The 27404-nt window shown below is 35.0% G+C and overlaps 1 protein-coding gene across 2 annotated transcripts in view; it reads right to left on the reverse strand.

The window, feature by feature from the left end:
- Positions 1 to 241: 241 nt before the first annotated feature.
- Positions 242 to 27404, reverse strand: part of LOC139964606 (vesicle-fusing ATPase-like) — a 57037-nt gene continuing 29874 nt past the window's right edge. For both annotated transcript variants that reach the window (XM_071966335.1, XM_071966334.1), the window contains exons 16-25: positions 21414 to 21601; positions 20983 to 21078; positions 20214 to 20370; positions 16996 to 17129; positions 13361 to 13427; positions 12354 to 12433; positions 10215 to 10349; positions 5390 to 5451; positions 3029 to 3136; positions 242 to 1643 (exon numbers count right to left, since the gene is read on the reverse strand). In XM_071966335.1, coding sequence (XP_071822436.1) covers positions 1631 to 1643; positions 3029 to 3136; positions 5390 to 5451; positions 10215 to 10349; positions 12354 to 12433; positions 13361 to 13427; positions 16996 to 17129; positions 20214 to 20370; positions 20983 to 21078; positions 21414 to 21601 — 1040 coding nt within the window. In that variant the 3' untranslated portion in view covers positions 242 to 1630. The remainder of the gene's footprint in view (positions 1644 to 3028; positions 3137 to 5389; positions 5452 to 10214; positions 10350 to 12353; positions 12434 to 13360; positions 13428 to 16995; positions 17130 to 20213; positions 20371 to 20982; positions 21079 to 21413; positions 21602 to 27404) is intronic.

Genomic DNA, 27404 nt, shown 5'->3' on the forward strand with positions numbered 1-27404 from the left:
AGTGTAAGATGTATTTATGAAGCATCTTGCTGCATAAATGGTTTATTTTGGAAATGTTGCTCAGTCAAAGAGTTATTTTTGTCTGGAAAATGATTAATATTCTTCTTGAAAAATGGTGAAAGTAACGAGTGTGTAAATGACAGTAAAGTTTAATAATTAAACTGTGATTCCCAGGAGAAGTGGAGAATGTATTCTATGACAACCTAACCTTTTATGTGTTGAGCTCCATACATTTTTGGCCCCCCCCACCACCACCACCACCACTCTGGAAATGGTGGTGCTGCTATAGTCCACACTGCAAAATCTAATGCTGCTTAACAACAGAAAACACACAAGATTAGTGATTAATACACTCATGTTATATGAGAACATTTAACATAAACTCAGGTAAAATACAAACAAGATTAGTGATTAATACACTCATGTTATATGAGAACATTTAACATAAACTCTGCTCAAAAAATTCTTGTCCGATCCACATACCACGTTTATCACAGATTGACTGTTGAAGTTATTGTGATACAATGATTTTAGACTTTCTCCTCTTGAGACCTCAAATGACTTCTGAGTGCAGACAAACTTAGCATTCAGTAAGGTACACCCATATATAACAAATAAGTCCCTTGAAACTTTTACTATGTATAAATGCACACACCTCACAAATCAATCCCAAATGATTAACATGATATACCATACCCCTCAGTAAGGTATCAGCACAACAGAACAAGCTCACAAGAACACATTCATGTACATTCCACCCTTAGCGAGGGCAACAGTGAACAGGAGCTGCAAACAGAGTTACCTTTCCTGTAGCAGTGATTATTCATTGAACAACTTTACAATTCCTTATCCATCTCTTGGCAAACCTTGCTCCACTCATTCCTTGCCAAATTATTTGTTGGCACTCAAAATATCATGTCTTGCAGCAATAATACATATACCAACTTCTGAAGCCCATATGAATATGTTAACAAGAAATATTTAAGCTAGGCTGTTAAAACTCACAATTTTCACACATATAAAACATGGATGCAAACACTACTCCTAATTTTCGTACTTCATTCCAAATAATAATATTTATTCTCCTGACTTTAATCTTACTTTGCAAACACATCAAGTCCCACTCCCCCCCCCCCCAAAGGATAGACTGGTGGTAGGATTCATTCACTCATGTCTCTGTTTCAGCACATACCATTAATTTGTACCTCTAACTCCCTCCCCACCTTCCACCTTCCTTCCTCCATCCCTCACTTTCCCGAGAACAGACTGTTAACATAATTTAGTGACTCTAGCAAAGTTATATTACAGATTACCACAGATGAAACATTTATTAGTCACCTCCACTATGGCCACAATTAAATTTCCATAACCCACTGATCCTCTAAGATATGTGAAGTTTATTAAATCAATCTGTTTATAGCTGATAGTGCAATATAAACCAGCCAAGAGGTAGAACACAGTATCTACACTAAGGACAAAGTGAAATGTTCAACAGTATTTGATGATCCAAAGAACTCCAATAGTACTTCTTTTGTTGTAGATATAAGCTTCACATCAGAAGAAGACAATGAAAGCAGTGTAAGGAAGTGACATCCATCTTGGAATGTTTGGAATGATGAAGGATTCCATGCTACTGATTAAGCCTGTTAAAAAAAAAAAAATTAAAAAATCATTCTGCTGATCTATCTCCCACTAACTTTCATAAGTCTAATTTCAAATTTCTTATTGCTGTTCATAAAATATTGCTATTCAGTGTACACAGAATTGCAACAATGTTATCACCCACAGTCAGGTGGTGACAAACTTAAACTAGAGTGCACAATGAACATTTTGTGAATCAATTGGACAGACATGGGCAATTTGGTCAGGACTAAACTGGATGGCTGTGGACAATCAAGAGTTGGACTCAACTGGACAGACTTTCATTATCAATTTTGTGCTTCAACTCGAGAAACATCGACAATGACATAAGATGGATAGCTGTGACAAATCAGGTTCCTTGTGTATTTGATAGATGTGGACCAATCAGTTTGTGTTGGAACTGAACATATGTGATAACTAAGGCTGTGTGCACAGGATAAATATGGACACTCAGGTTATGGTTTATGGGGTTATGTTGGAACTCAACAGATGTGATAACTAAGGCTGTGTGCACAGGATAGATATGGACACTCAGGTCATGGTTTATTGGGTTGTGTTGGAACTCAACATATGTGATAACTAAGGCTGTGTGCACAGGATAGATATGGACACTCAGGTCATGGTTTATGGGGTTGTGTTGGAACTCAACAGATGTGATAACTAAGGCTGTGTGCACAGGATAGATATGAACACTCAGGTTATGGTTTATGGGGTTGTGTTGGAACTGAACAGATGTGATAACTAAGGCTGTGTGCACAGGATAGATATGGACACTCAGGTTATGGTTTATGGGGTTGTGTTGGAACTGAACAGATGTGATAACTAAGGCTGTGTGCACAGGATAGATATGGACACTCAGGTTATGGTTTATGGGGTTGTGTTGGAACTGAACAGATTTGATAACTAAGGCTGTGTGCACAGGATAGATATGGACACTCAGGTTATGGTTTATGGGGTTGTGTTGGAACTCAACAGATGTGATAACTAAGGCTGTGTGCACAGGATAGATATGGACACTCAGGTTATGGTTTATTGGGTTGTGTTGGAACTCAACAGATGTGATAACTAAGGCTGTGTGCACAGGATAGATATGAACACTCAGGTTATGGTTTATGGGGTTGTGTTGGAACTGAACAGATGTGATAACTAAGGCTGTGTGCACAGGATAGATATGAACACTCAGGTTATGGTTTATGGGGTTGTGTTGGAACTCAACAGATGTGATAACTAAGGCTGTGTGCACAGGATAGATATGGACACTCAGGTTATGGTTAAGGGGGTTGTGGCTATTGAAGCAGGTCATTTCTAGATTCAATAAATAATGGACATTAATAACTATAAGCAGCTTTTAAATCACATCCATGCAGATATGATAACTAACACTCACCCTCCTTCTTCCTCTAAAAGAGATAACAGCTTTGGAATGCCTACACCTTCTTCTGTTTGTCGAGCAATTTCTAACAACACTAGAAGTTTCTTGATACCAACCCATAATCTGCAATGAATAACGGAAGTAAATCATAAAAGATGGAATTCAATTACCAAATTTGCATACGATGTCTGATCACTATAAAGTATATACACACTATGTGAAAGGTCTTCACCACCAAGTTAACAATATCAATGGTGTTGGCCAACCAAGTACACAATGTGAATGGTCTTTATCAACCAAGTATACATATGAATGGTGTTCATCAACCAAGTAAACAATATGAAAGGTGTTCATCAACCAAGTATACATATGAATGGTGTTCACCAACCAAGTATACAATGTGAATGTGTTCATGACCAAGTAAACAATATGAATGGTGTTCAACTAAGTAAACAATATGAATGGTGTTCATCAACCAAGTATACACATGAATGGTGTTCATGAACCAAGTATACAATATGAATGGTGTTCATCAACCAAGTATACATATGAATGGTGTTCATCAACCAAGTAAACAATATGAATGATGGTCATCAACCAAGTATACACATGAATGGTGTTCATGAACCAAGTATACAATATGAATGGTGCTCATCAACCAAGTATACATATGAATGGTGTTCATCAACCAAGTAAACAATATGAATGGTGTTCATCAACCAAGTATACATATGAATGGTGTTCATCAACCAAGTAAACAATATGAATGGTGTTCACCAACCAAGTATACAATGTGAATGGTGTTCATCAACTTAGTATATATATGAATGGTGTTCACCAACCAAGTAAACAATATGAATGGTGTTCATCAACCAAGTAAACAATATGAATGGTGGTCATCAACCAAGTATACAATGTGAATGGTGTTCATCAACTTAGTATATATATGAATGGTGTTCACCAACCAAGTAAACAATATGAATGGTGTTCATCAACCAAGTAAACAATATGAATGGTGTTCATCAAGTGACTATGGATGAAGAGCTGTGACGGAGGTAGCGACGCTCAATCTCAATGTTAAATTTGATAATAGCCCTCAATGTATTCGTAACGGTACCGTAGGGCAGCCCTATAAACCTGGTGATTGGATATTGTTGTTATGTTACTGTAGAGAGATGGATACGTGTTCTTGGATATCCGTAGTAATAGGCAGTCAACGAGCACTAACTTTGTCACCACTCTATGAAATGGTGATACATAAAGGAAAGTCAATTAGAAGAGTTACAGTACATTACACATCATCTACTGATTCTAATACTAGATATGATTGTTTCATTGTTACCATTAATAATTTGCATATTACACCAAAATTTACACTAGGCGTCCAGATGGCGGGAAAATGTACAATCATGTACAATTTGTTGTGTCGTTCCCATGGTGCGATGAACTTGGGCAAGTTCGAATGTCGATGACCTACTTATGTTCTGTGACCAATGTCAATGGGAATTATGTGTGGAAAAACACTGGTTTTTCCTCGTGTTACATATATAGAAGTTTTACGTAAGCGGAGCAAATATTTTTGACTAGTAATTGGAATCTCAATGCATTAAGAAGTACTGGGTCTAAACATTTTCAATGCATTTTGTGGGAAGTCAGATCTTCAAGTGCAAAATATTAATTTTTATTAAGGTTATCATGGTTTTCATGCGAAGTGTATACAGTGTATCTTGCGATGTAGGCTAAGAGGTAGGATCGGCCAAGGCCCACCTAGTTCTCATAGATTGTTACCTACTTTCAATTTAATGCCTAACGGGAGGAACTTGTATTAATAGTAACAGACTGGGGCACACTGTAGTAATTAATTTCATTTCTTTGCTAAAGTTGTGCACTGATTGTATCGATCGTTTGTGCTCCTAGTAGCGCTGTTTTCTTTGTTACTCTTATTCTTATCGGCTTAAGTATATGCTAAGTCTGTGGTTGAATATTTTGGAAAGTCATTCATTAGGCTTGGTGCAATACTGAGTTTACTGACTCTTTTCTGCATCACAGTTTATTCTAACCCATAGAAGCTCTGCTATGTAAAGCGGCTGCCAAAACCCTACGTTTACAGATTATACAAGATTGTACGTCTTTACGTGCGTATAATCCCTATTCAGGGGCACTAGAGTGAAGCCCTAAGCCACCTAGACACGGCGTAGAAACAGCGTAGAAAGTTGCGTACAGTAACATATAACATCGTATTATGGCGTATAATCGCGTAGATAAACGTAGAGTATACGTCTACGCGAAATTATACGTGAGCGGTATTGTACTGTTACTTCATCCTAAAGATGATCCCAACCTTATACAAGAAACCAAGACAATAAAAATTCTTACTTCTTTCCTGCAATTTTCTTGCTTAATGATGATCGTTCTGCCTCTGTAAAGCACTTCAACTCCTGGAAAACCAAAGAAATCCGTAAAGCATTAATATGATGGCATTTCCATAGCCTGCAATGCTGTACCTGATTGCATTTCTTTAGCCTGCAATGCTATACCTGATTGCATTTCCATAGCCTGCAATGTTGTACGTATTTGCATTTCCATAGCCTGCAATGCTGTACCTGATTGCATTTCTTTAGCCTGCAATGCTATACCTGATTGCATTTCCATAGCCTGCAATGCTGTACGTGTTTGCATTTCCATAGCCTGCAATGCTGTACCTGATTGCATTCCCATAGCCTGCAATGCTATACCTGATTGCATTTCCATAGCCTGCAATGCTGTACCTGATTGCATTTCCATAGCCTACAATGCTGTACCTGATTGCATTCCCATAGCCTGCAATTTCGTACCTGATTGCATTTCCATAGCCTGCAATGCTGTACCTGATTGCATTCCCATAGCCTGCAATTTCGTACCTGATTGCATTTCCATAGCCTGCAATGCTGTACCTGATTGCATTTCCATAGCCTGCAATGCTGTACCTGATTGCATTTCCATAGCCTGCAATGCTGTACCTGATTGCATTTCCATAGCCTGCAATGCTGTACCTGATTGCATTTTCATAGCCTGCAATGCTGTACCTGATTGCATTCCCATAGCCTGCAATGTTGTACCTGATTGCATTTCCATAGCCTGCAATGCTGTACCTGATTGCACTTCCATAGCCTGCAATGCTGTACCTGATTGCATTTCCATAGCCTGCAATGCTGTACCTGACTGCATTTCCAGGGCTTCCAATGCTGTATGTGAATTGGTCTAATGAATTGTGACAATATTACCTTACAGGCCTTACAGGTATTGACCCTTACTTTAATATGTATGTATGTATTTTAGCAGGTTAGAAACATGTCATTCCTCTACTTACCTTTATAACTGTCATGACCTGTTCTCCCTGTGTCAGGTTAGATACATGTATGTGTGTGTTTATACAAGTCATTCCTCTACTTACATTTATAACTGTCATGACCTGTTCTCCCTGTGTCAGGTTAGACACATGTATGTGTGTGTTTATACAAGTCATTCCTCTACTTACATTTATAACTGTCAGACCTATTCTCCCTGTGTCAGGTTAGACACATGTATGGGTGTGTTCATACAAGTCATTCCTGTACTTACATTTATAACTGTCATGACCTGTTCTCCCTGTGTCAGGTTAGACACATGTATGTGTGTGTTCATACAAGTCATTCCTCTACTTACATTTATAACTGTCATGACCTGTTCTCCCTGTGTCAGGTTAGATACATGTATGTGTGTGTTCATACAAGTCATTCCTCTAATGACATTTATAACTGTCAGACCTGTTCTCCCTGTGTCAGGTTAGATACATGTATGTGTGTGTTCATACAAGTCATTCCTCTACTTACATTTATAACTGTCATGACCTGTTCTCCCTGTGTCAGGTTAGATACATGTATGTGTGTGTTTATACAAGTCATTCATCTACTTACATTTATAACTGTCATGACCTGTTCTCCCTGTGTCAGGTTAGATACATGTATGTGTGTGTTCATACAAGTCATTCATCTACTTACATTTATAACTGTCATGACCTGTTCTCCCTGTGTCAGGTTAGATACATGTATGTGTGTGTTTATACAAGTCATTCCTCTACTTACATTTATAACTGTCATGACCTGTTCTCCCTGTGTCAGGTTAGACACATGTATGTGTGTGTTCATACAAGTCATTCCTCTACTTACATTTATAACTGTCAGACCTATTCTCCCTGTGTCAGGTTAGACACATGTATGTGTGTGTTCATACAAGTCATTCCTCTAATGACATTTATAACTGTCAGACCTGTTCTCCCTGTGTCAGGTTAGATACATGTATGTGTGTGTTTATACAAGTCATTCCTCTACTTACATTTATAACTGTCATGACCTGTTCTCCCTGTGTCAGGTTAGATACATGTATGTGTGTGTTTATACAAGTCATTCATCTACTTACATTTATAACTGTCATGACCTGTTCTCCCTGTGTCAGGTTAGATACATGTATGTGTGTGTTTATACAAGTCATTCATCTACTTACATTTATAACTGTCATGACCTGTTCTCCCTGTGTCAGGTTAGATACATGTATGTGTGTGTTCATACAAGTCATTCCTCTACTTACATTTATAACTGTCATGACCTGTTCTCCCTGTGTCAGGTTAGATACATGTATGTGTGTGTTTATACAAGTCATTCATCTACTTACATTTATAACTGTCATGACCTGTTCTCCCTGTGTCAGGTTAGACACATGTATGTGTGTGTTTATACAAGTCATTCCTCTACTTACATTTATAACTGTCATGACCTGTTCTCCCTGTGTCAGGTTAGATACATGTATGTGTGTGTTTATACAAGTCATTCATCTACTTACATTTATAACTGTCATGACCTGTTCTCCCTGTGTCAGGTTAGATACATGTATGTGTGTGTTTATACAAGTCATTCATCTACTTACATTTATAACTGTCATGACCTGTTCTCCCTGTGTCAGGTTAGATACATGTATGTGTGTGTTCATACAAGTCATTCATCTACTTACATTTATAACTGTCATGACCTGTTCTCCCTGTGTCAGGTTAGATACATGTATGTGTGTGTTTATACAAGTCATTCATCTACTTACATTTATAACTGTCATGACCTGTTCTCCCTGTGTCAGGTTAGACACATGTATGTGTGTGTTTATACAAGTCATTCCTCTACTTACATTTATAACTGTCATGACCTGTTCTCCCTGTGTCAGGTTAGATACATGTATGTGTGTGTTCATACAAGTCATTCCTCTACTTACATTTATAACTGTCATGACCTGTTCTCCCTGTGTCAGGTTAGATACATGTATGTGTGTGTTCATACAAGTCATTCCTCTACTTACATTTATAACTGTCATGACCTGTTCTCCCTGTGTCAGGTTAGATAGATGTATATGTGTGTTCATACAAGTCATTCCTCTACTTACATTTATAACTGTCAGACCTATTCTCCCTGTGTCAGGTTAGACACATGTATGTGTGTGTTTATACAAGTCATTCCTCTACTTACATTTATAACTGTCATGACCTGTTCTCCCTGTGTCAGGTTAGATACATGTATGTGTGTGTTTATACAAGTCATTCATCTACTTACATTTATAACTGTCATGACCTTTTCTCCCTGTGTCAGGTTAGATACATGTATGTGTGTGTTCATACAAGTCATTCCTCTACTTACATTTATAACTGTCATGACCTGTTCTCCCTGTGTCAGGTTAGATACATGTATGTGTGTGTTTATACAAGTCATTCCTCTACTTACATTTATAACTGTCATGACCTGTTCTCCCTGTGTCAGGTTAGATACATGTATGTGTGTGTTCATACAAGTCATTCCTCTACTTACATTTATAACTGTCATGACCTGTTCTCCCTGTGTCAGGTTAGATACATGTATGTGTGTGTTTATACAAGTCATTCCTCTACTTACATTTATAACTGTCAGACCTGTTCTCCCTGTGTCAGGTTAGATACATGTATGTGTGTGTTTATACAAGTCATTCCTCTACTTACATTTATAACTGTCAGACCTATTCTCCCTGTGTCAGGTTAGATACATGTATGTGTGTGTTTATACAAGTCATTCCTCTACTTACATTTATAACTGTCAGACCTATTCTCCCTGTGTCAGGTTAGATACATGTATGGGTGTGTTCATACAAGTCATTCCTGTACTTACATTTATAACTGTCATGACCTGTTCTCCCTGTGTCAGGTTAGACACATGTATGTGTGTGTTCATACAAGTCATTCCTCTACTTACATTTATAACTGTCATGACCTGTTCTCCCTGTGTCAGGTTAGATACATGTATGTGTGTGTTCATACAAGTCATTCCTCTAATGACATTTATAACTGTCAGACCTGTTCTCCCTGTGTCAGGTTAGATACATGTATGTGTGTGTTCATACAAGTCATTCCTGTACTTACATTTATAACTGTCATGACCTGTTCTCCCTGTGTCAGGTTAGATACATGTAGGTGTGTGTTTATACAAGTCATTCCTCTACTTACATTTATAACTGTCATGACCTGTTCTCCCTGTGTCAGGTTAGACACATGTATGTGTGTTCATACAAGTCATTCCTCTACTTACATTTATAACTGTCATGACCTGTTCTCCCTGTGTCAGGTTAGACACATGTATGTGTGTGTTCATACAAGTCATTCCTCTACTTACATTTATAACTGTCATGACCTGTTCTCCCTGTGTCAGGTTAGATACATGTATGTGTGTGTTTATACAAGTCATTCATCTACTTACATTTATAACTGTCAGACCTATTCTCCCTGTGTCAGGTTAGACACATGTATGTGTGTGTTCATACAAGTCATTCCTCTACTTACATTTATAACTGACATGACCTATTCTCCCTGTGTCAGGTTAGACACATGTAAGGGTGTGTTTATACAAGTCATTCCTCTACTTACATTTATAACTGTCATGACCTGTTCTCCCTGTGTCAGGTTAGATAGATGTATATGTGTGTTCATACAAGTCATTCCTCTACTTACATTTATAACTGTCATGACCTGTTCTCCCTGTGTCAGGTTAGATACATGTATGGGTGTGTTCATACAAGTCATTCCTCTACTTACATTTATAACTGTCATGACCTGTTCTCCCTGTGTCAGGTTAGACACATGTATGTGTGTGTTCATACAAGTCATTCCTCTACTTACATTTACAACTGTCATGACCTGTTCTCCCTGTGTCAGGTTAGATACATGTATGTGTGTGTTGAAAACAGGCATCATCTGCATCTCCTCCAAGACCCCTCTCTGACTTGTTGTTCCAATGATCATTAGCTTTTTTCCCTGCAAAGACAAACCAACATATAGAGATTGACATGTTGGTTAAGTGGAGAATTAATATTGTGACCTTACATTTTGTTGTCTAGAAGATATGGCAATAAAATTAATATATGTGAGCCCTTCTCCTGACAACAAACTCCTGTGCTTTTAATAGGCCAAGAAGCTTATCAGGGGTCATTAAGGCTTATATCCCTATGAACATTGTATATCAATACAATACTTTCAATCAGAATGAGTCTTGTCTATGTCATTCTTAATATGAGAATTAGTATAGTCTGTCAATACAATTACTTTTATATCAGATTGAGTACTGTCTATCAATACAAAACTTTATATCAGTAATGAGTATTGTCTATCAATACAATAGTTCTATCAGAATGATTATTGTCTTTCAATGTAACACTTTATATCAAACTGAGTACTGTCTATGAATACCAAACTTTTTATCAGAATGACTATTGTCTATCAATGTAATACATTATATCAGATTGAGTACTGTCTATCAATACCAAACTGTTTATCAGTAATGAGTATTGTCTATCAATACAATAGTTCCATCAGAATGAGTATTGTCAATCAATACAATTACTTTATATCAGAATGAGTATTGTCTATCAATACAATTACTTTATATCAGAATGAGTATTGTCCATCTATACAATTACTTTATATCAGAATAAGCATTGTCTATCAATACAATAGTTCCATCAGAATGAGTATTGTCTATCAATACAATTACTTTATATCAGAATGAGTATTGTCTATCAATACAATTACTTTATATCAGAATAAGCATTGTCTATCAATACAATAGTTCCATCAGAATGAGTATTGTCTATCAATACAATTACTTTATATCAGAATGAGTATTGTCTATCAATACAATTACTTTTTATGAGAATGAGTATTGTCGATCAATGCAATTACTTTATATCAGAATGAGTATTGTCTATCAATACAATTACTTTATACCAGAATGAGTATTGTCTATCAATACAATAGTTCCATCAGAATGAGTATTGTCGATCAATACAATTACTTTATATCAGAATGAGTATTGTCGATCAATACAATTACTTTATATCAGAATGAGTATTGTCTATCAATACAATTACTTTATATCAGAATGAGTATTGTCTATCAATACAATTACTTTATATCAGAATGAGTATTGTCGATCAATACAATTACTTTATATCAGAATGAGTATTGTCGATCAATACAATTACTTTATATCAGAATGAGTATTGACGATCAATACAATTACTTTATATCAGAATGAGTATTGTCTATCAATACAATTACTTTATATCAGAATGAGTATTGTCGATCAATACAATTACTTTATATCAGAATGAGTATTGTCAATCAATACAATTACTTTATATCAGAATGAGTATTGTCGATCAATACAATTACTTTATATCAGAATGAGTATTGTCTATCAATACAATTACTTTATATCAGAATGAGTATTGACGATCAATACAATTACTTTATATCAGAATGAGTATTGACGATCAATACAATTACTTTATATCAGAATGAGTATTGTCGATCAATACAATTACTTTATATCAGAATGAGTATTGTCGATCAATACAATTACTTTATATCAGAATGAGTATTGACGATCAATACAATTACTTTATATCAGAATGAGTATTGTCTATTAATATAATTGTATATATGAGCGTTGGTATTGCCGATCCTTATACCAGGCACAAATCCAGGTCTCCGCTTTCTCAACGCACAAACCAGAGAGATAATTACAACGTTGTATGTAGACCTATTTGTAGACATAGTTTACAGCTTACCCCTAACCCTCAGAATATACTATTTGATATCAGACAGTTCAGGTTTCTTGTGGAGGAGAACCACTAGAAGCCCCTACATGTAAGTCAGCTTAAACAAACCCAGGGCAACACCCACTTTAATATAAAATTTGGTATACTTCTTAAAACCATCTATAAGAAATACTGTTTCAGAGAGGAAAAGAGAAATTACCTTTGGTGGGGTTTTCTTCAGTAAAACTAAAAGTGCTTGAAGTACAAGGTTGGAAAATCTTGGCCCAATTGGAACATAATCTGCAGAAGGGAGACGAAAATGTCATGAGATGTTTCCTCACTGATCAAATTACCAATCAAGCTTCAACAATAATCTTTTCATCACTGACCTATCTTTTGAAAGTGATTGTTATAGTTGTCTTTGATCTGATGGTACATGCTGAGGCAGCTGAAGAAATCTACTCAACTTGAAAAGTGAAAACCACACTTGTTGAGAAAGTCTTTGAAATCATTTAAATCATGATCTCCTAGAAGCTGCTAACAAGCGTAGGTTTTGTATCTATGAAATGAAACCTAAGTGACAACCCAGTGGTCATTTGTCATACAAGAATGGACTAATTTCTTAATGCAGCTTTGGGCATAGATCTGGTAATTGTTTAGCATGTGGATATCAAACTCACATCAAAATGCGTAGTATCCACTTTATTAGCTTGTTCACATCATCAAAGCCATCCACTATGTGAATGCAACTTGTATCAAGTGAAGAATCTTGAGATATAAGCCTTTAAGAGTTTGACCAAATATAGAAACATATCCTTTTACTGCTATCAAAGCCACATGCTAAGCGTGGCACTTTATAATTTTCACTTTTTGAGATATTGTATCTGTAGTTTTTGCCTCTCCTGACTTCAAATGACATTTAACCTGCAGAAAAGTCTAAAACTGCTGCATTTTATGCATGTTAAATCTTTATTAAGATATATTGATTAAAGATTTATGGTATTCTCATGACCATTTGTCAATATTTTCCACACTTTGTATAACAATTGTAAACAGTCCCTTCTAGGTGACCTTTGATCCCACCAAAATCAATAAGGACTTTGTACATATGATGTCATGTATGACATTATTAGTATTCCTATTCAGAGGTATACAACAGACAGACACAGAGATACATATATACACATACTATATGTAAACTTTAAGAGTAAAGATATAGATAGTTACCTATCAGCCTTTCAATATCATCTACCACCACACAACTGAGCTGTGATTTGTAAGCATCTTCAAAAATCTAAAAATTACATAAAGAACAAACAAGTAATTACTATAGGAAATATCTCAATTAAAGAAGACTGCGCCTATTATTGTGCTGATTTTAAGAAAATTTACAAAGGAAACATGATTTCAAGTGAAATTTCAGAATGAACTGCAGTTTGTGTTGTGTCTGCTTGAATCTGGTAGCACCATATCTCACCATTAATGGACAGATAAAGCACCAGAAAACATGTTACTTTAGTCTGCTAAAATTGCAACAGGCATAATGCAACTAAAGGTGTATTCCAGCTTCCAACCAACTACATCTCTTAGATGTTTCCAATCAGCTTCCAACCAACTACATCATTTAGATGTTTCCAATCAGCTTCCAACCAACTACATCATTTAGATGTTTTCAATCAGCTATCAACCAACTACATATATTAGATGTTTCCTACCAGCTTGAAACAAACTACATCTCATAGATGTTTTCAATCAGCTTCCAACCAACTTACATCATTTAGATGTTTCCTACCAGCTTGAAACAAACTACATCTCATAGATGTTTTCAATCAGCTTCCAACCAACTTACATCATTTAGATGTTTCCAATCAGCTTCTAACAAACTACATCTCTTAGATGTTTCCAATCAGTTCCCAACCAACTACATCTCTTAGATGTTTCCAATCAGCTTCCAACCAACTACATCATTTAGATGTTTCCAATCAGCTTCCAACCAACTACATCATTTAGATGTTTTCAATCAGCTTTCAACCAACTACATATATTAGATGTTTCCTACCAGCTTGAAACAAACTACATCTCATAGATGTTTTCAATCAGCTTCCAACCAACTACATCATTGAGATGTTTCCAATCAGCTTCCAACCAACTACATCATTTAGATGTTTTCAATCAGCTATCAACCAACTACATATATTAGATGTTTCCTACCAGCTTGAAACAAACTACATCTCATAGATGTTTTCAATCAGCTTCCAACCAACTTACATCATTTAGATGTTTCCTACCAGCTTGAAACAAACTACATCTCATAGATGTTTTCAATCAGCTTCCAACCAACTTACATCATTTAGATGTTTCCAATCAGCTTCTAACAAACTACATCTCTTAGATGTTTCCAATCAGTTCCCAACCAACTACATCTCTTAGATGTTTCCAATCAGCTTCCAACCAACTACATCATTTAGATGTTTCCAATCAGCTTCCAACCAACTACATCATTTAGATGTTTTCAATCAGCTATCAACCAACTACATATATTAGATGTTTCCTACCAGCTTGAAACAAACTACATCTCATAGATGTTTTCAATCAGCTTCCAACCAACTTACATCATTTAGATGTTTCCTACCAGCTTGAAACAAACTACATCTCATAGATGTTTTCAATCAGCTTCCAACCAACTTACATCATTTAGATGTTTCCAATCAGCTTCTAACAAACTACATCTCTTACATGTTTCCAATCAGTTCCCAACCAACTACATCTCTTAGATGTTTCCAATCAGCTTCCAACCAACTACATCATTTAGATGTTTCCAATCAGCTTCCAATCAACTACATCATTTAGATGTTTTCAATCAGCTATCAACCAACTCCATATATTAGATGTTTCCTACCAGCTTGAAACAAACTGCATCTCATAGATGTTTTCAATCAGCTTCCAACCAACTTACATCATTTAGATGTTTCCTACCAGCTTGAAACAAACTACATCTCATAGATGTTTTCAATCAGCTTCCAACCAACTTACATCATTTAGATGTTTCCAATCAGCTTCTAACATACTACATCTCTTAGATGTTTCCAATCAGTTCCCAACCAACTACATCTCTTAGATGTTTCCAATCAGCTTCCAACCAACTACATCATTTAGATGTTTCCAATCAGCTTCCAACCAACTACATCATTTAGATGTTTTCAATCAGCTATCAACCAACTACATATATTAGATGTTTCCTACCAGCTTGAAACAAACTGCATCTCATAGATGTTTTCAATCAGTTTCCAACCAACTTACATCATTTAGATGTTTCCTACCAGCTTGAAACAAACTTACATCTCTTAGATGTTTTCAATCAGCTTCCAACCAACTTACATCATTTAGATGTTTCCAATCAGCTTCTAACAAACTACATCTCTTAGATGTTTCCAATCAGCTTCCAACAAACTACATCATTTAGATGTTTCCAATCAGCTTCTAACAAACTACATCATTTAGATGTTTCCAATCAGCTTCTAACAAACTGCATCTCTGTGATGTTTCCAATCAGCTCCCAACCAACTACATCTCTTAGATGTTTCCAATCAGCTTCCAACCAACTACATCATTTAGATGTTTCCAATTAGCTTCCAACCAACTACATCATTTAGATGTTTTCAATCAGCTATCAACCAACTACATATATTAGATGTTTCCTACCAGCTTGAAACAAACTGCATCTCATAGATGTTTTCAATCAGCTTCCAACCAACTTACATCATTTAGATGTTTCCTACCAGCTTGAAACAAACTACATCTCATAGATGTTTTCAATCAGCTTCCAACCAACTTACATCATTTAGATGTTTCCAATCAGCTTCTAACAAACTACATCTCTTAGATGTTTCCAATCAGTTCCAACCAACTACATCTCTGAGATGTTTCCAATCAGCTTCCAACTAACTACATCTCTGAGATGTTTCCAATCAGCTTCCAACCAACTACATCTCTGAGATGTTTCCAATCAGCTTCCAACTAACTACATCTCATAGATGTTTCCAATCAGCTTCCAACCAACTACATCTCTGAGATGTTTCCAATCAGCTTCCAACTAACTACATCTCATAGATGTTTCCAATCAGCTTCCAACCAACTACATCATTTAGATGTTTCCGATCAGCTTCTAACAAACTGCATCTCTGTGATGTTTCCAATCAGCTTCCAACAAACTACATCTCTTAGATGTTTTCAATCAGCTTCCAACCAACTTACATCATTTAGATGTTTCCAATCAGCTTCCAACCAACAACATCATTAAGATGTTTCCAATTTCAGCTTCCAAACAACTACACCATTTAGATGTTTCCAATCAGCTTCCAACCAACTTACATTATTTAGATGTTCCAATCAGCTTCCAACAAACTACATCATTTAGATGTTTCCAATCAGCTTCTAACAAACTACATCTCTTAGATGTTTCCAATCAGCTTCTAACAAACTACATCTCTGAGATGTTTCCAATCAGCTTCCAACCAACTTACATCATTTAGATGTTTCCAATTTTAGCTCCCAACCAACTACATCATTTAGATGTTTCCAATCAGCTTCCAACCAACTACATCATTTAGATGTTTCCAATCAGCTTCTAACAAACTACATCTCTCAAATGTTTCCTAGCAGCTTCCACATATGTTTGACTATTAATAACAAGTTTTCAATTATCAATAATCCACTGTTAACTGCAGTTCCAAAATCTTAACAAAAAGAAATAATTTTAAATTGTTTTGACTCTACTAACTTCATCCTAGTGAAATGTTCTGACAAAAGCAGAGCAAAACTAGTGTATCATGCCAGCATTTCTCAATCTTTAAGCTATATACCTTTTTAATGGCATTACACTTCCCTCCTTCCAAAAATCCAACCATGTCCTCTGGAGAACAGACTTTGACAAATGGAAATCCTGATTCTGCAGCCAAAGAGGCAGCAAGAGCTGTCTTACCACTTCCAGGAGGACCTTGAGGGTAAGAGAAGATGCAAATGATACATTCGATGATACACATATCATTATTTATATTGCTTCCATGATAATCATATCACTATTTGTGGTTGCTTCTACAATACACATATCATTAATTATTGTTGCTTCTAGGATACACATATCATTACTCATTGTTGCTTCTAGGAAACACATATCATTTTTTATTGTTGCTGCTATGATACACATATCATTTTTTATTGTTGCTGCTATGATACACATATCATTTTTTATTGTTGCTGCTATGATACACATATCATTTTTTATTGTTGCTTCTAGGGTACACATATTATTATTTATTGTTGCTTCTAGGGTACACATATCATTTTTTATTGTTGCTGCTATGATACACATATCATTTTTTATTGTTGCTGCTATGATACACATATCATTTTTTATTGTTGCTTCTAGGGTACACATATTATTATTTATTGTTGCTGCTACAATACTCATATCGTTATTTGTTGTTGCTTAGACGATAAACATTTTGTTAGTTATTGTTGCTTATACCTTACATAAATCATTATTTGTTGTTGCTTCTACAATACGCATATATCATTATTTAATGTTTGCTTCTACAATACACATATCATATATTTATTGTTGCTTCTTTTTCTTGGATCAAGAAACCACCATCAAAGACAGTAATTGAGAAGTGTACTTAACTTTCATTCACATAAGTCAATAAAATATTTCTTTGTGTTTGCTGTAGAATGAGACATGAATATTAATACATGAAAGTACCTCACCGGTGCAGACTGAGTAGTGGTGTTCATTACTGTTTTGAGTCTGCTATAGAACCAGTAAATCAAACATGTAAGATATGAAATATTGACACATAAAGCCTCCGAGGTGCAGACTGAGTAGTGGTGTTGATTACTGTTTTGAGTCTGCTATAGAACCAGTAAATCATACATGTTAGATATGAAATATTGACACAAAAAGCCTCCGAGGTGTAGACTGAGTAGCAGTGTTGGTTACTGTTTTGAGTCTGCTATAGAACCAGTAAATCATACATGTAAGATATGAATATTAACACATACAGCCTCCGAGGTGCAGACTGAGTAGTGGTGTTGATTATTGTTTTGAGTCTGCTATAGAACCAGTAAATCATACATGTAAGATATGAATATTAACACATACAGCCTTCGAGGTGCAGACTGAGTAGCGGTGTTGATTACTGTTTTGAGTCTGCTATAGAACCAGTAAATCATACATGTAAGATATGAAATATTAACACATACAGCCTACGAGGTGCAGACTGAGTAGTGGTGTTGATTACTGTTTTGAGTCTGCTATAGAACCAGTAAATCATACATGTTAGATATGAAATATTGACACATAAAGCCTCCGAGGTGTAGACTGAGTAGCAGTGTTGATTACTGTTTTGAGTCTGCTATAGAACCAGTAAATCATTAATGTAAGATATGAAATATTGACACATACAGCCTCCGAGGTGCAGACTGAGTAGCGGTGTTGATTATTGTTTTGAGTCTGCTATAGAACCAGTAAATCATACATGTAAGATATGAAATATTGACACATACAGCCTCTGAGGTGCAGACTGAGTAGTGGTGTTGATTACTGTTTTGAGTCTGCTATAGAACCAGTAAATCATACATATAAGATATGAATATTAACACATACAGCCTCTGAGGTGCAGACTGAGTAGTGGTGTTGATTACTGTTTTTAGTCTGCTATAGAACCAGTAAATTATACATATAAGATATGAATATTAACACATACAGCCTTCGAGGTGCAGACTGAGTAGTGGTGTTGATTACTGTTTTGAGTCTGCTATAGAACCAATAAATCATTAATGTTAGATATGAAATATTGACACATACAGCCTCCGAGGTGCAGACTGAGTAGTGGTGTTGATTACTGTTTTGAGTCTGCTATAGAACCAGTAAATCATACATGTAAGATATGAAATATTAACACATAAAGCCTCCGAGGTGCAGACTGAGTAGTGGTGTTGATTACTGTTTTGAGTCTGCTATAGAACCAGTAAATCATACATGTTAGATATGAAATATTGACACATACAGCCTCTGAGGTGCAGACTGAGTAGTGGTGTTGATTACTGTTTTTAGTCTGCTATAGAACCAGTAAATTATACATATAAGATATGAATATTAACACATACAGCCTTCGAGGTGCAGACTGAGTAGTGGTGTTGATTACTGTTTTGAGTCTGCTATAGAACCAATAAATCATTAATGTTAGATATGAAATATTGACACATACAGCCTCCGAGGTGCAGACTGAGTAGTGGTGTTCATTGCTGTTTTGAGTCTGCTATAGAACCAGTAAATCATACATGTAAGATATGAAATATTAACACATACAGCCTCCGAGGTGCAGACTGAGTAGTGGTGTTGATTACTGTTTTGAGTCTGCTATAGAACCAGTAAATCATACATGTAAGATATGAAATATTAACACATAAAGCCTCCGAGGTGCAGACTGAGTAGTGGTGTTGATTACTGTTTTGAGTCTGCTATAGAACCAGTAAATCATACATGTTAGATATGAAATATTGACACATAAAGCCTCCGAGGTGCAGACTGAGTAGTGGTGTTGATTACTGTTTTGAGTCTGCTATAGAACCAGTAAATCATACATGTAAGATATGAAATATTGACACATAAAGCCTCAGAGGTGCAGACTGAGTAGTGGTGTTGATTACTGTTTTGAGTCTGCTATAGTTACCAGTAAATCATACATGTAAGATATGAAATATTAACACATACAGCCTCCGAGGTGCAGACTGAATAGTGGTGTTGATTACTGTTTTGAGTCTGCTATAGAACCAGTAAATCATACATATAAGATATGAATATTAACACATACAGCCTTCGAGGTGCAGACTGAGTAGTGGTGTTGATTACTGTTTTGAGTCTGCTATAGAACCAGTAAATTATACATATAAGATATGAATATTAACACATACAGCCTTCGAGGTGCAGACTGAGTAGTGGTGTTGATTACTGTTTTGAGTCTGCTATAGAACCAGTCAATTATACATGTAAGATATGAATATTAACATAAACAAATACCTTCCAGGAGGAGACTGACTAGTGGTGTTCTATTACTGCTTTGAGTTTGTTGAAGAACCAGCTTTCCGTTCTCTAGGATGTCTTGCACAGGCTGACCCCATGGAATGATTCCATTCATTACATATCTTTCCACACTTTCACTACTTACTCCAAAAGCCTGTTATTTAGAAGAAGTTTAGCAGCATTATTGGCTGTCAAGTAATACAAAATGTCTTATGAAGTTCTAATTATTTTCATCATAATTATTGGGGATCTGTAGCCAAACATTGAGCAAAGGGAGATGGTGATTAACTGTAATTAAACATATAAATGATATAATGTAATTATCATCTCAACTCACTTGACTAATATCAAACAGAAGGATCTGATTAAGTGTGATTATGTTCTTATAGTGACATGAGTGATTCATCCTGACAAGATATATTGAAATGAAATAGTTCATCAAGTCATTTTATTACCTGCTAGTGTTGCAACAGTGATTAATCTTGTATAACTGAGACAAGTATGTTCTTTGATTTCTCAATTAGCAGTGAGTGACAACACCATGACTTTTTTGACAGATTTGTGGTTCCTCACACTCATGAGCTCTTGATATTTTGAAATATGCTTTAAACAGTATACTTTCTATGCTAGAGTATGTCCTATCAAGCAAGTCCAAAGTACTTTTAATGCAGCTTGAGGAGTCCATTAAACCAACAGAAGGACATATGTAGACAAGGTTGGCTATCCATTTAATACATTTTTGTTCTAAATGTTACAAAATACTCACTGGTTTGATGTCATTCAACATTGCCATGTCAAAGTCATATCTTGTTACCTGCATCTTCTTTGCATCCTCATAATTAACTTCAACTTTTGAGGCGGCCTGTTCTTGACAACAATTTAAAGAAAAATAGTCAATAGATAAAGCCTAGGTTTCAGCAATTAGTTGCATCAGAATAATTGAGCCTTTCTCTGTGTTCATGGATGAACTATTACATAATCTTGTAGTTCAGACTTACATTATACTGCAATTTCACAGGCCATATAATGTGTGAATACAAGCAACAAGGCACACCCTATCCTTGATACCTTTGCAAGTACCTTAGGGAAAAGAGCTGGGAAAAATGAGATGATAAAGGAGGTTAGAAATATGAATTTGTTGGTTTGAATATTCCTGAATAAGAGAGTAAGACTATGCAAAAAGAGGAGGAAACTTACTGTGATAACACGATTCATAGCCATAGACTGAGCTGCCCTAACAAGACCAGCAATTTCAGCCCCACTATAGTTCTTGGTTTCTGCTGCAAGCTCCTTAACCACCACATCTTTGTCTAGCCTTCCACTTTCTCGCATCTGACTAACATAAATCTCAAATATCTGCACTCTGCCACTTTCATCAGGAAGACCTTCAAACATACAAGGTTATAAGATGAATTTAGGAGAGCTTAATGTCTAACCTTGGTAACTTTCTAAGGTGTACACAATGGGAATTTTAACTGATGTTTCCCTAAGGTGTACACAATGAAACTTTTACTAATGTTATCCTATGGTGTATACAAGTTGCTTTTAACTAATGTTATCCTAAGGTGTATACAATGAGACAAGTTTTTCCTAAGATGTATACAATGAGACTATTAACTAATGTTATCCTAAGGTGTATACAATAAGAAAAGTTTTTCCTAAGGTGTATACAAATGAGGTTTTTTAACTAATGTTATCCTAAGATGTATACAATGAGACTATTAACTAATGTTATCCTAAGGTGTGTACAATGAGACTTCTACTAATGTTATCCTAAGGTGTATACAATTAGACTCTAAACTAATGTTTTATTAGGTGTATACAAGGAGACTTTTAACTAATGCTTTTATTAGGTGTATACAATGAGACTTTTAACTAATTTTATCCTTAGGTGTATACAAGGAGACCTTTAACCAATTTTATCCTAAGGTGTATACAAGGAGACTTCTAACTAATGTTATCCTAAGGTGTATACAATTAGACTCTTAACTAATGTTTCCCTAAGGTGTTTACAAGGAGACTTTTAACTAATGCTTTCCTAAGATGTATACAATGAGACTTTAAACAAATGTTTTCCTAAGTTTTTTCTGTATACAATTAGACTTTTAACTATTGTTTTCCTACGATGTATACAATAAAACTTTTACCCAATTTTATCCTAAGGTGTATACAATTAGACTCTTAACTAATGTTTTCTTAAGTTATATACAAGGAGACTTCTAACTAATGTTATCCTAAGGTGTATACAAGGAGACTTCTAACTAATGCTTTTATTAGGTGTATACAATGAGACTTTTAACTAATTTTATCCTTAGGTGTATACAAGGAGACCTTAAACCAATTTTATCCTAAGGTGTATACAAGGAGACTTCTAACTAATGTTACCCTAAGGTGTATACAATGAGACTTTTAACTATTGTTTTCCTAAGATGTATACAATGAGACTTTTAAACAAATGTTTTCCCAAGTTTTTTCTTTATACAATTAGACTTTTAACTATTGTTTTCCTAAGATGTATACAATAAAACTTTTACCCAATTTTATCCTAAGATGTATACAATTAGACTCTTAACTAATGTTATCCTAAGGTGTATACATTAAGAAAAGTTTTTCCTAAGGTGTATACAATGAGGTTTTTAACTAATGTTATCCTAAGATGTATACAATGAGACTATTAACTAATGTTATCCTAAGGTGTATACAATGAGACTTCTACTAATGTTATCCTAAGGTGTATACAATTAGACTCTAAACTAATGTTTTATTAGGTGTATAAAAGGAGACTTTTAACCAATTTTATCCTAAGGTGTATACAAGGAGACTTCTAACTAATGTTATCCTAAGTTGTATACAATGAGACTTTTAACCAATTTTATCCTAAGGTGTATACAATTAGACTCTTAACTAATGTTTCCCTAAGGTGTTTACAAGGAGACTTTTAACTAATGTAATCCTAAGGTCAATTCCATGATAAGGTCAACATCATACCAAAAAATTTAAAATCATTGTACATTAAAATTGTATAAGTTTCCAATAAATAGAATACTTGAAGTTACTAAAAATCATTTTTTCACCCCCAAAACATCATTTGTTTGATTATGGGGTTGGTAATAACAAATGGTTCCCGTAGTGACTAAATTATGAAAAATACAGTGAAATTTCATTTTGTGCAGATTTGTACATAGTAATCATAGGTATCATCAGTTTTTTGGACTTATTTTATTTGCTATAGCATAGTGCTCACTTAAAAGCTTCAATTTTTTTTCAACATCAAGGCATTAGACAATAGTGGTGAATTGAAAACACCCTCGATTTACTGTCACGCGAGTCACAAAATTTACTGTTTTTGTTTTTTTCTCCTTGACTGCACAAAAGTTTTACTCCAAATAATGAATATCAAGTCTTCACATAGATACCAAAAGGATTACTGAATTTTCCTTTCCAGAAGATATTCAAATTTTGCGGAAAATCACCCTTTACGAATGTCACACGAGTCACGTCACACAAGTCACGTCAAATCAAGATAGTGTTTCTACCTATTTACTGTGTGTTGGACTAATTATATTTGCTATAGTATGGTGCTCACTTAATAGCTTCAATTTTATTTTGACATCAAGGCATTAGACAACAGTGGTGAATTGAAAACAGTAAACACCCTTGATTTACTGTCACGCGAGTCACAAAATTGACTGTTTTTGTTTTTTTCTCCTTGCCTGCACAAAAGTTTTACTCCAAATAATGAATATCAAGTCTTCACATAGATACCAAAAGGATTACTGAATTTTCCTTTTCAGAAGATATTCAAATTTTGCAGAAAATCACCCTTTAGGAATGTCACGCGAGTCACGTCACGCGAGTCACGTCAAATGAAGATAGTGTTTCTACCTATTTACTGTGTGAAAAATACAGGAATGTTATAGTTTGATGAATGAATCACTGACTAAAGATATCATAGATGCATTCCCCTTTAATTAGGCAACTTGAATAATATGGGCACACATAATGCAACTAATTATAATAATTTCATTTGAAATATCAGAATTTAAAATCATGAATATTTATTTGCAATATAATGCCTTTTTTATCACCACATTTGGAAAGTTAGCACATGTCATTGATTTTTTAGTACTATACAAAAACATAATCTATATTTGTATCTGGCAATGCCATGTGCTTTGACTTGACAACCTTAAGGTTTTAACTGCTCAATCATTCCCAAAATCCTATGAGCGAATGTATCTTCTCAAATATTACACTTTTGGTTTATTCAAATATGACAAATGAGAATGGTAATTTGAATCACATTTTCGTAGATCTGTTCCTTCTATAACTTTCAAATGAGTGACTTCAACAGACTAAATATTGTTATAAATATTAATTGACAAGATATATTGCCTGAACAACTGTACTACCCATACATTATATTACCTACTGTCTGCAGTCATGAAGGTAACTCGGGGACATTAATATCATCTGGACATTCCCAACGGAAGTACCTTTTGGACACTTTCTAGACCAATGAATGTTATATTTCACTATGCAAGATCTATACCTTCGATTCACTACTGCATTTGGTCTAGAACTATCCGAAAAGTGAACTTGTCACGCGAGTCACGTTTTCTTGTCACGCGAGTCACGGTACATCTTCATCGTTATTTTCATGCGTTACAACATTTTTGCAAAGTTGCACAGCAATTGAGGTAGAGGTGTTTTTCAACTTCGGTATGATTATAAAAAGTGATTGGAAAAATTTTAATAAGACATAAGAAATTGAACATTTGTGTGTGCATTCTGATTTTTGCTAATAGTAACTGTCACGAGAGTCACGTTTAGTTTTTCGCCATTTTCACCCCCAATACTTGAGGTATAAATATTTTTTCTCTACTGTTGTAAGCATTGAGGCTTACCTTCACTGACCATATGAATGCTTTTCTCCCAGGTAATTTCATTATTCGTTTAATGATATCAAATAGAGAGGAATTTTAGTAAAAATGTCACGCGAGTCACCATGGAATTGAACCTAAGGTGTATACAATGAGACTTTTAACTATTGTTTTCCTAAGATGTATAAAATGAGACTTTTAACTAATGCTTTCCTAAGATGTATACAATGAGACTTTTAAACAAATGTTTTCCTAAGTTTTTTCTTTATACAATTAGACTTTTAACTATTGTTTTCCTAAGATGTATACAATAAAACTTTTACCCAATTTTATCCTAAGGTGTATACAATTAGACTCTTAACTAATGTTTTCCTAAGGTATATACAAGGAGACTTCTAACTAATGTTATCCTTAGGTGTATACAAGGAGACTTCTAACTAGTGCTTTTATTAGGTGTATACAATGAGACTTTAAACTAATTTTATCCTTAGGTGTATACAAGGAGACTTCTAACTAATGTTATCCTAAGGTGTATACAATGAGACTTCTAACTAATGTTATCCTAAGGTGTATACAATTAGACTCTAAACTAATGTTTTCCTAAGGTATATACAAGGAGACTTCTAACTAATGTTATCCTTAGGTGTATACAAGGAGACTTCTAACTAGTGCTTTTATTAGGTGTATACAAGGAGACTTTAAACTAATTTTATCCTTAGGTGTATACAAGGAGACTTCTAACTAATGTTATCCTAAGGTGTATACAATGAGACTTCTAACTAATGTTTTCCTAACATGCATACAATGAGGCTTTTAACTAATGTTATCCTAATGTGTATCCAATGAGACTTTTAATCAATGTTATCCTAAGGTGTATACAATGAGGATTTTAACTAATGTTTTCCTAACATGCATACGATGAGGCTTTTAACTAATGTTATCCTAAGGTGTACACAATTAGACTCTTAACTAACCTTTTCCTAATGTGTATACAATGAGACTTTTAAACAAATGTTTTCCTAAGTTTTTTTTTAACAAACTTTGATATAATCTTATACAGACCTGTGTTGAATACTTCCTAAGTTAATAATAATAATAATATTTTTACGACGCTTAAGCGACCACAAATGTGGGAGAAACCCGCAAAGGCTTTTGGATTACAACTTACACGTCGGGTGGCTTCCAATTCAACATTTTAACTCAAATTTGGAATCTTTTTCAATTTAGAAAGTCATTTCAGATGGGAAAACCGTAGATTGCTCTTGGATGAAAAACCCACCTTACTATGACCCGGCCGGGAATCGAACCCCGAACTTCCCGATTGCTAAGCCTCATTGCTTCAAATGCCACCGCCTTTATCCACTCGGCCACAGTACCGGTAAGTTAGTACGATAGCTAATTTATTTTTAGTTGGATATGAATTAACAAGATTTCCACTTCTTTAACATCTCCTATACTTAAGTGACATTCTGCATCATGGACTAATCAATTATTGACTCAACCATGGACTAATCAATTATTGACTGATCAATTGCTGACATGCATTGAATCAACAATTCCATGAATTCCATGAATTATTGTCTTATTAATGGACCACTCAATTATTGATTCAATGGACTACTGAATTATTGTCTTATTAATGGACCACTCAATTATTGATTCATCCATGGACTACTGAATTACTTATTATTGGTACACTCAATTGTTGATTCATCCATGGACTACTGATTTATTGACTTATTATTGGTCCACTCAATTGTTGATTCATCCATGGACTACTGAATTATTGTCTTATATATGGACCACTCAATTATTGATTCATCAATGGCTACTGAACTACTGACTTATTATTGGTACACTCAATTGTTGATTCATCCATGGACTACTGAATTATTGTCTTATTATTGGTCCACTCAATTGTTGATTCATCCATGGACTACTGAATCATTGTCTTATTATTGGTCCACTCAATTATTGATTCATCCATGGACTACTGAATTATTGACTTATTATTGGTCCACTCAATTGTTGATTCATCCATGGACTACTGAATTATTGACTTATTATTGGTCCACTCAATTATTGATCCATCCTGGACTACTGAATTATTGACTGATTAATGGACCACTCAATTATTGATTCATCCATGGACTACTAATTTATTGACTTATTAATGGACCACTCAATTATTGATTCATCAATGGACTACTGAATTATTGACTTATTAATGGACCACTCAATTATTGATTCATCCATGGACTACTGAATTATTGTCTTATTACAAGACCACTCGATTATTGATTCA

The sequence above is a fragment of the Apostichopus japonicus genome, chromosome 23, assembly GCF_037975245.1.
Source record: "Apostichopus japonicus isolate 1M-3 chromosome 23, ASM3797524v1, whole genome shotgun sequence".
Lineage (NCBI taxonomy): Eukaryota > Metazoa > Echinodermata > Holothuroidea > Aspidochirotida > Stichopodidae > Apostichopus > Apostichopus japonicus.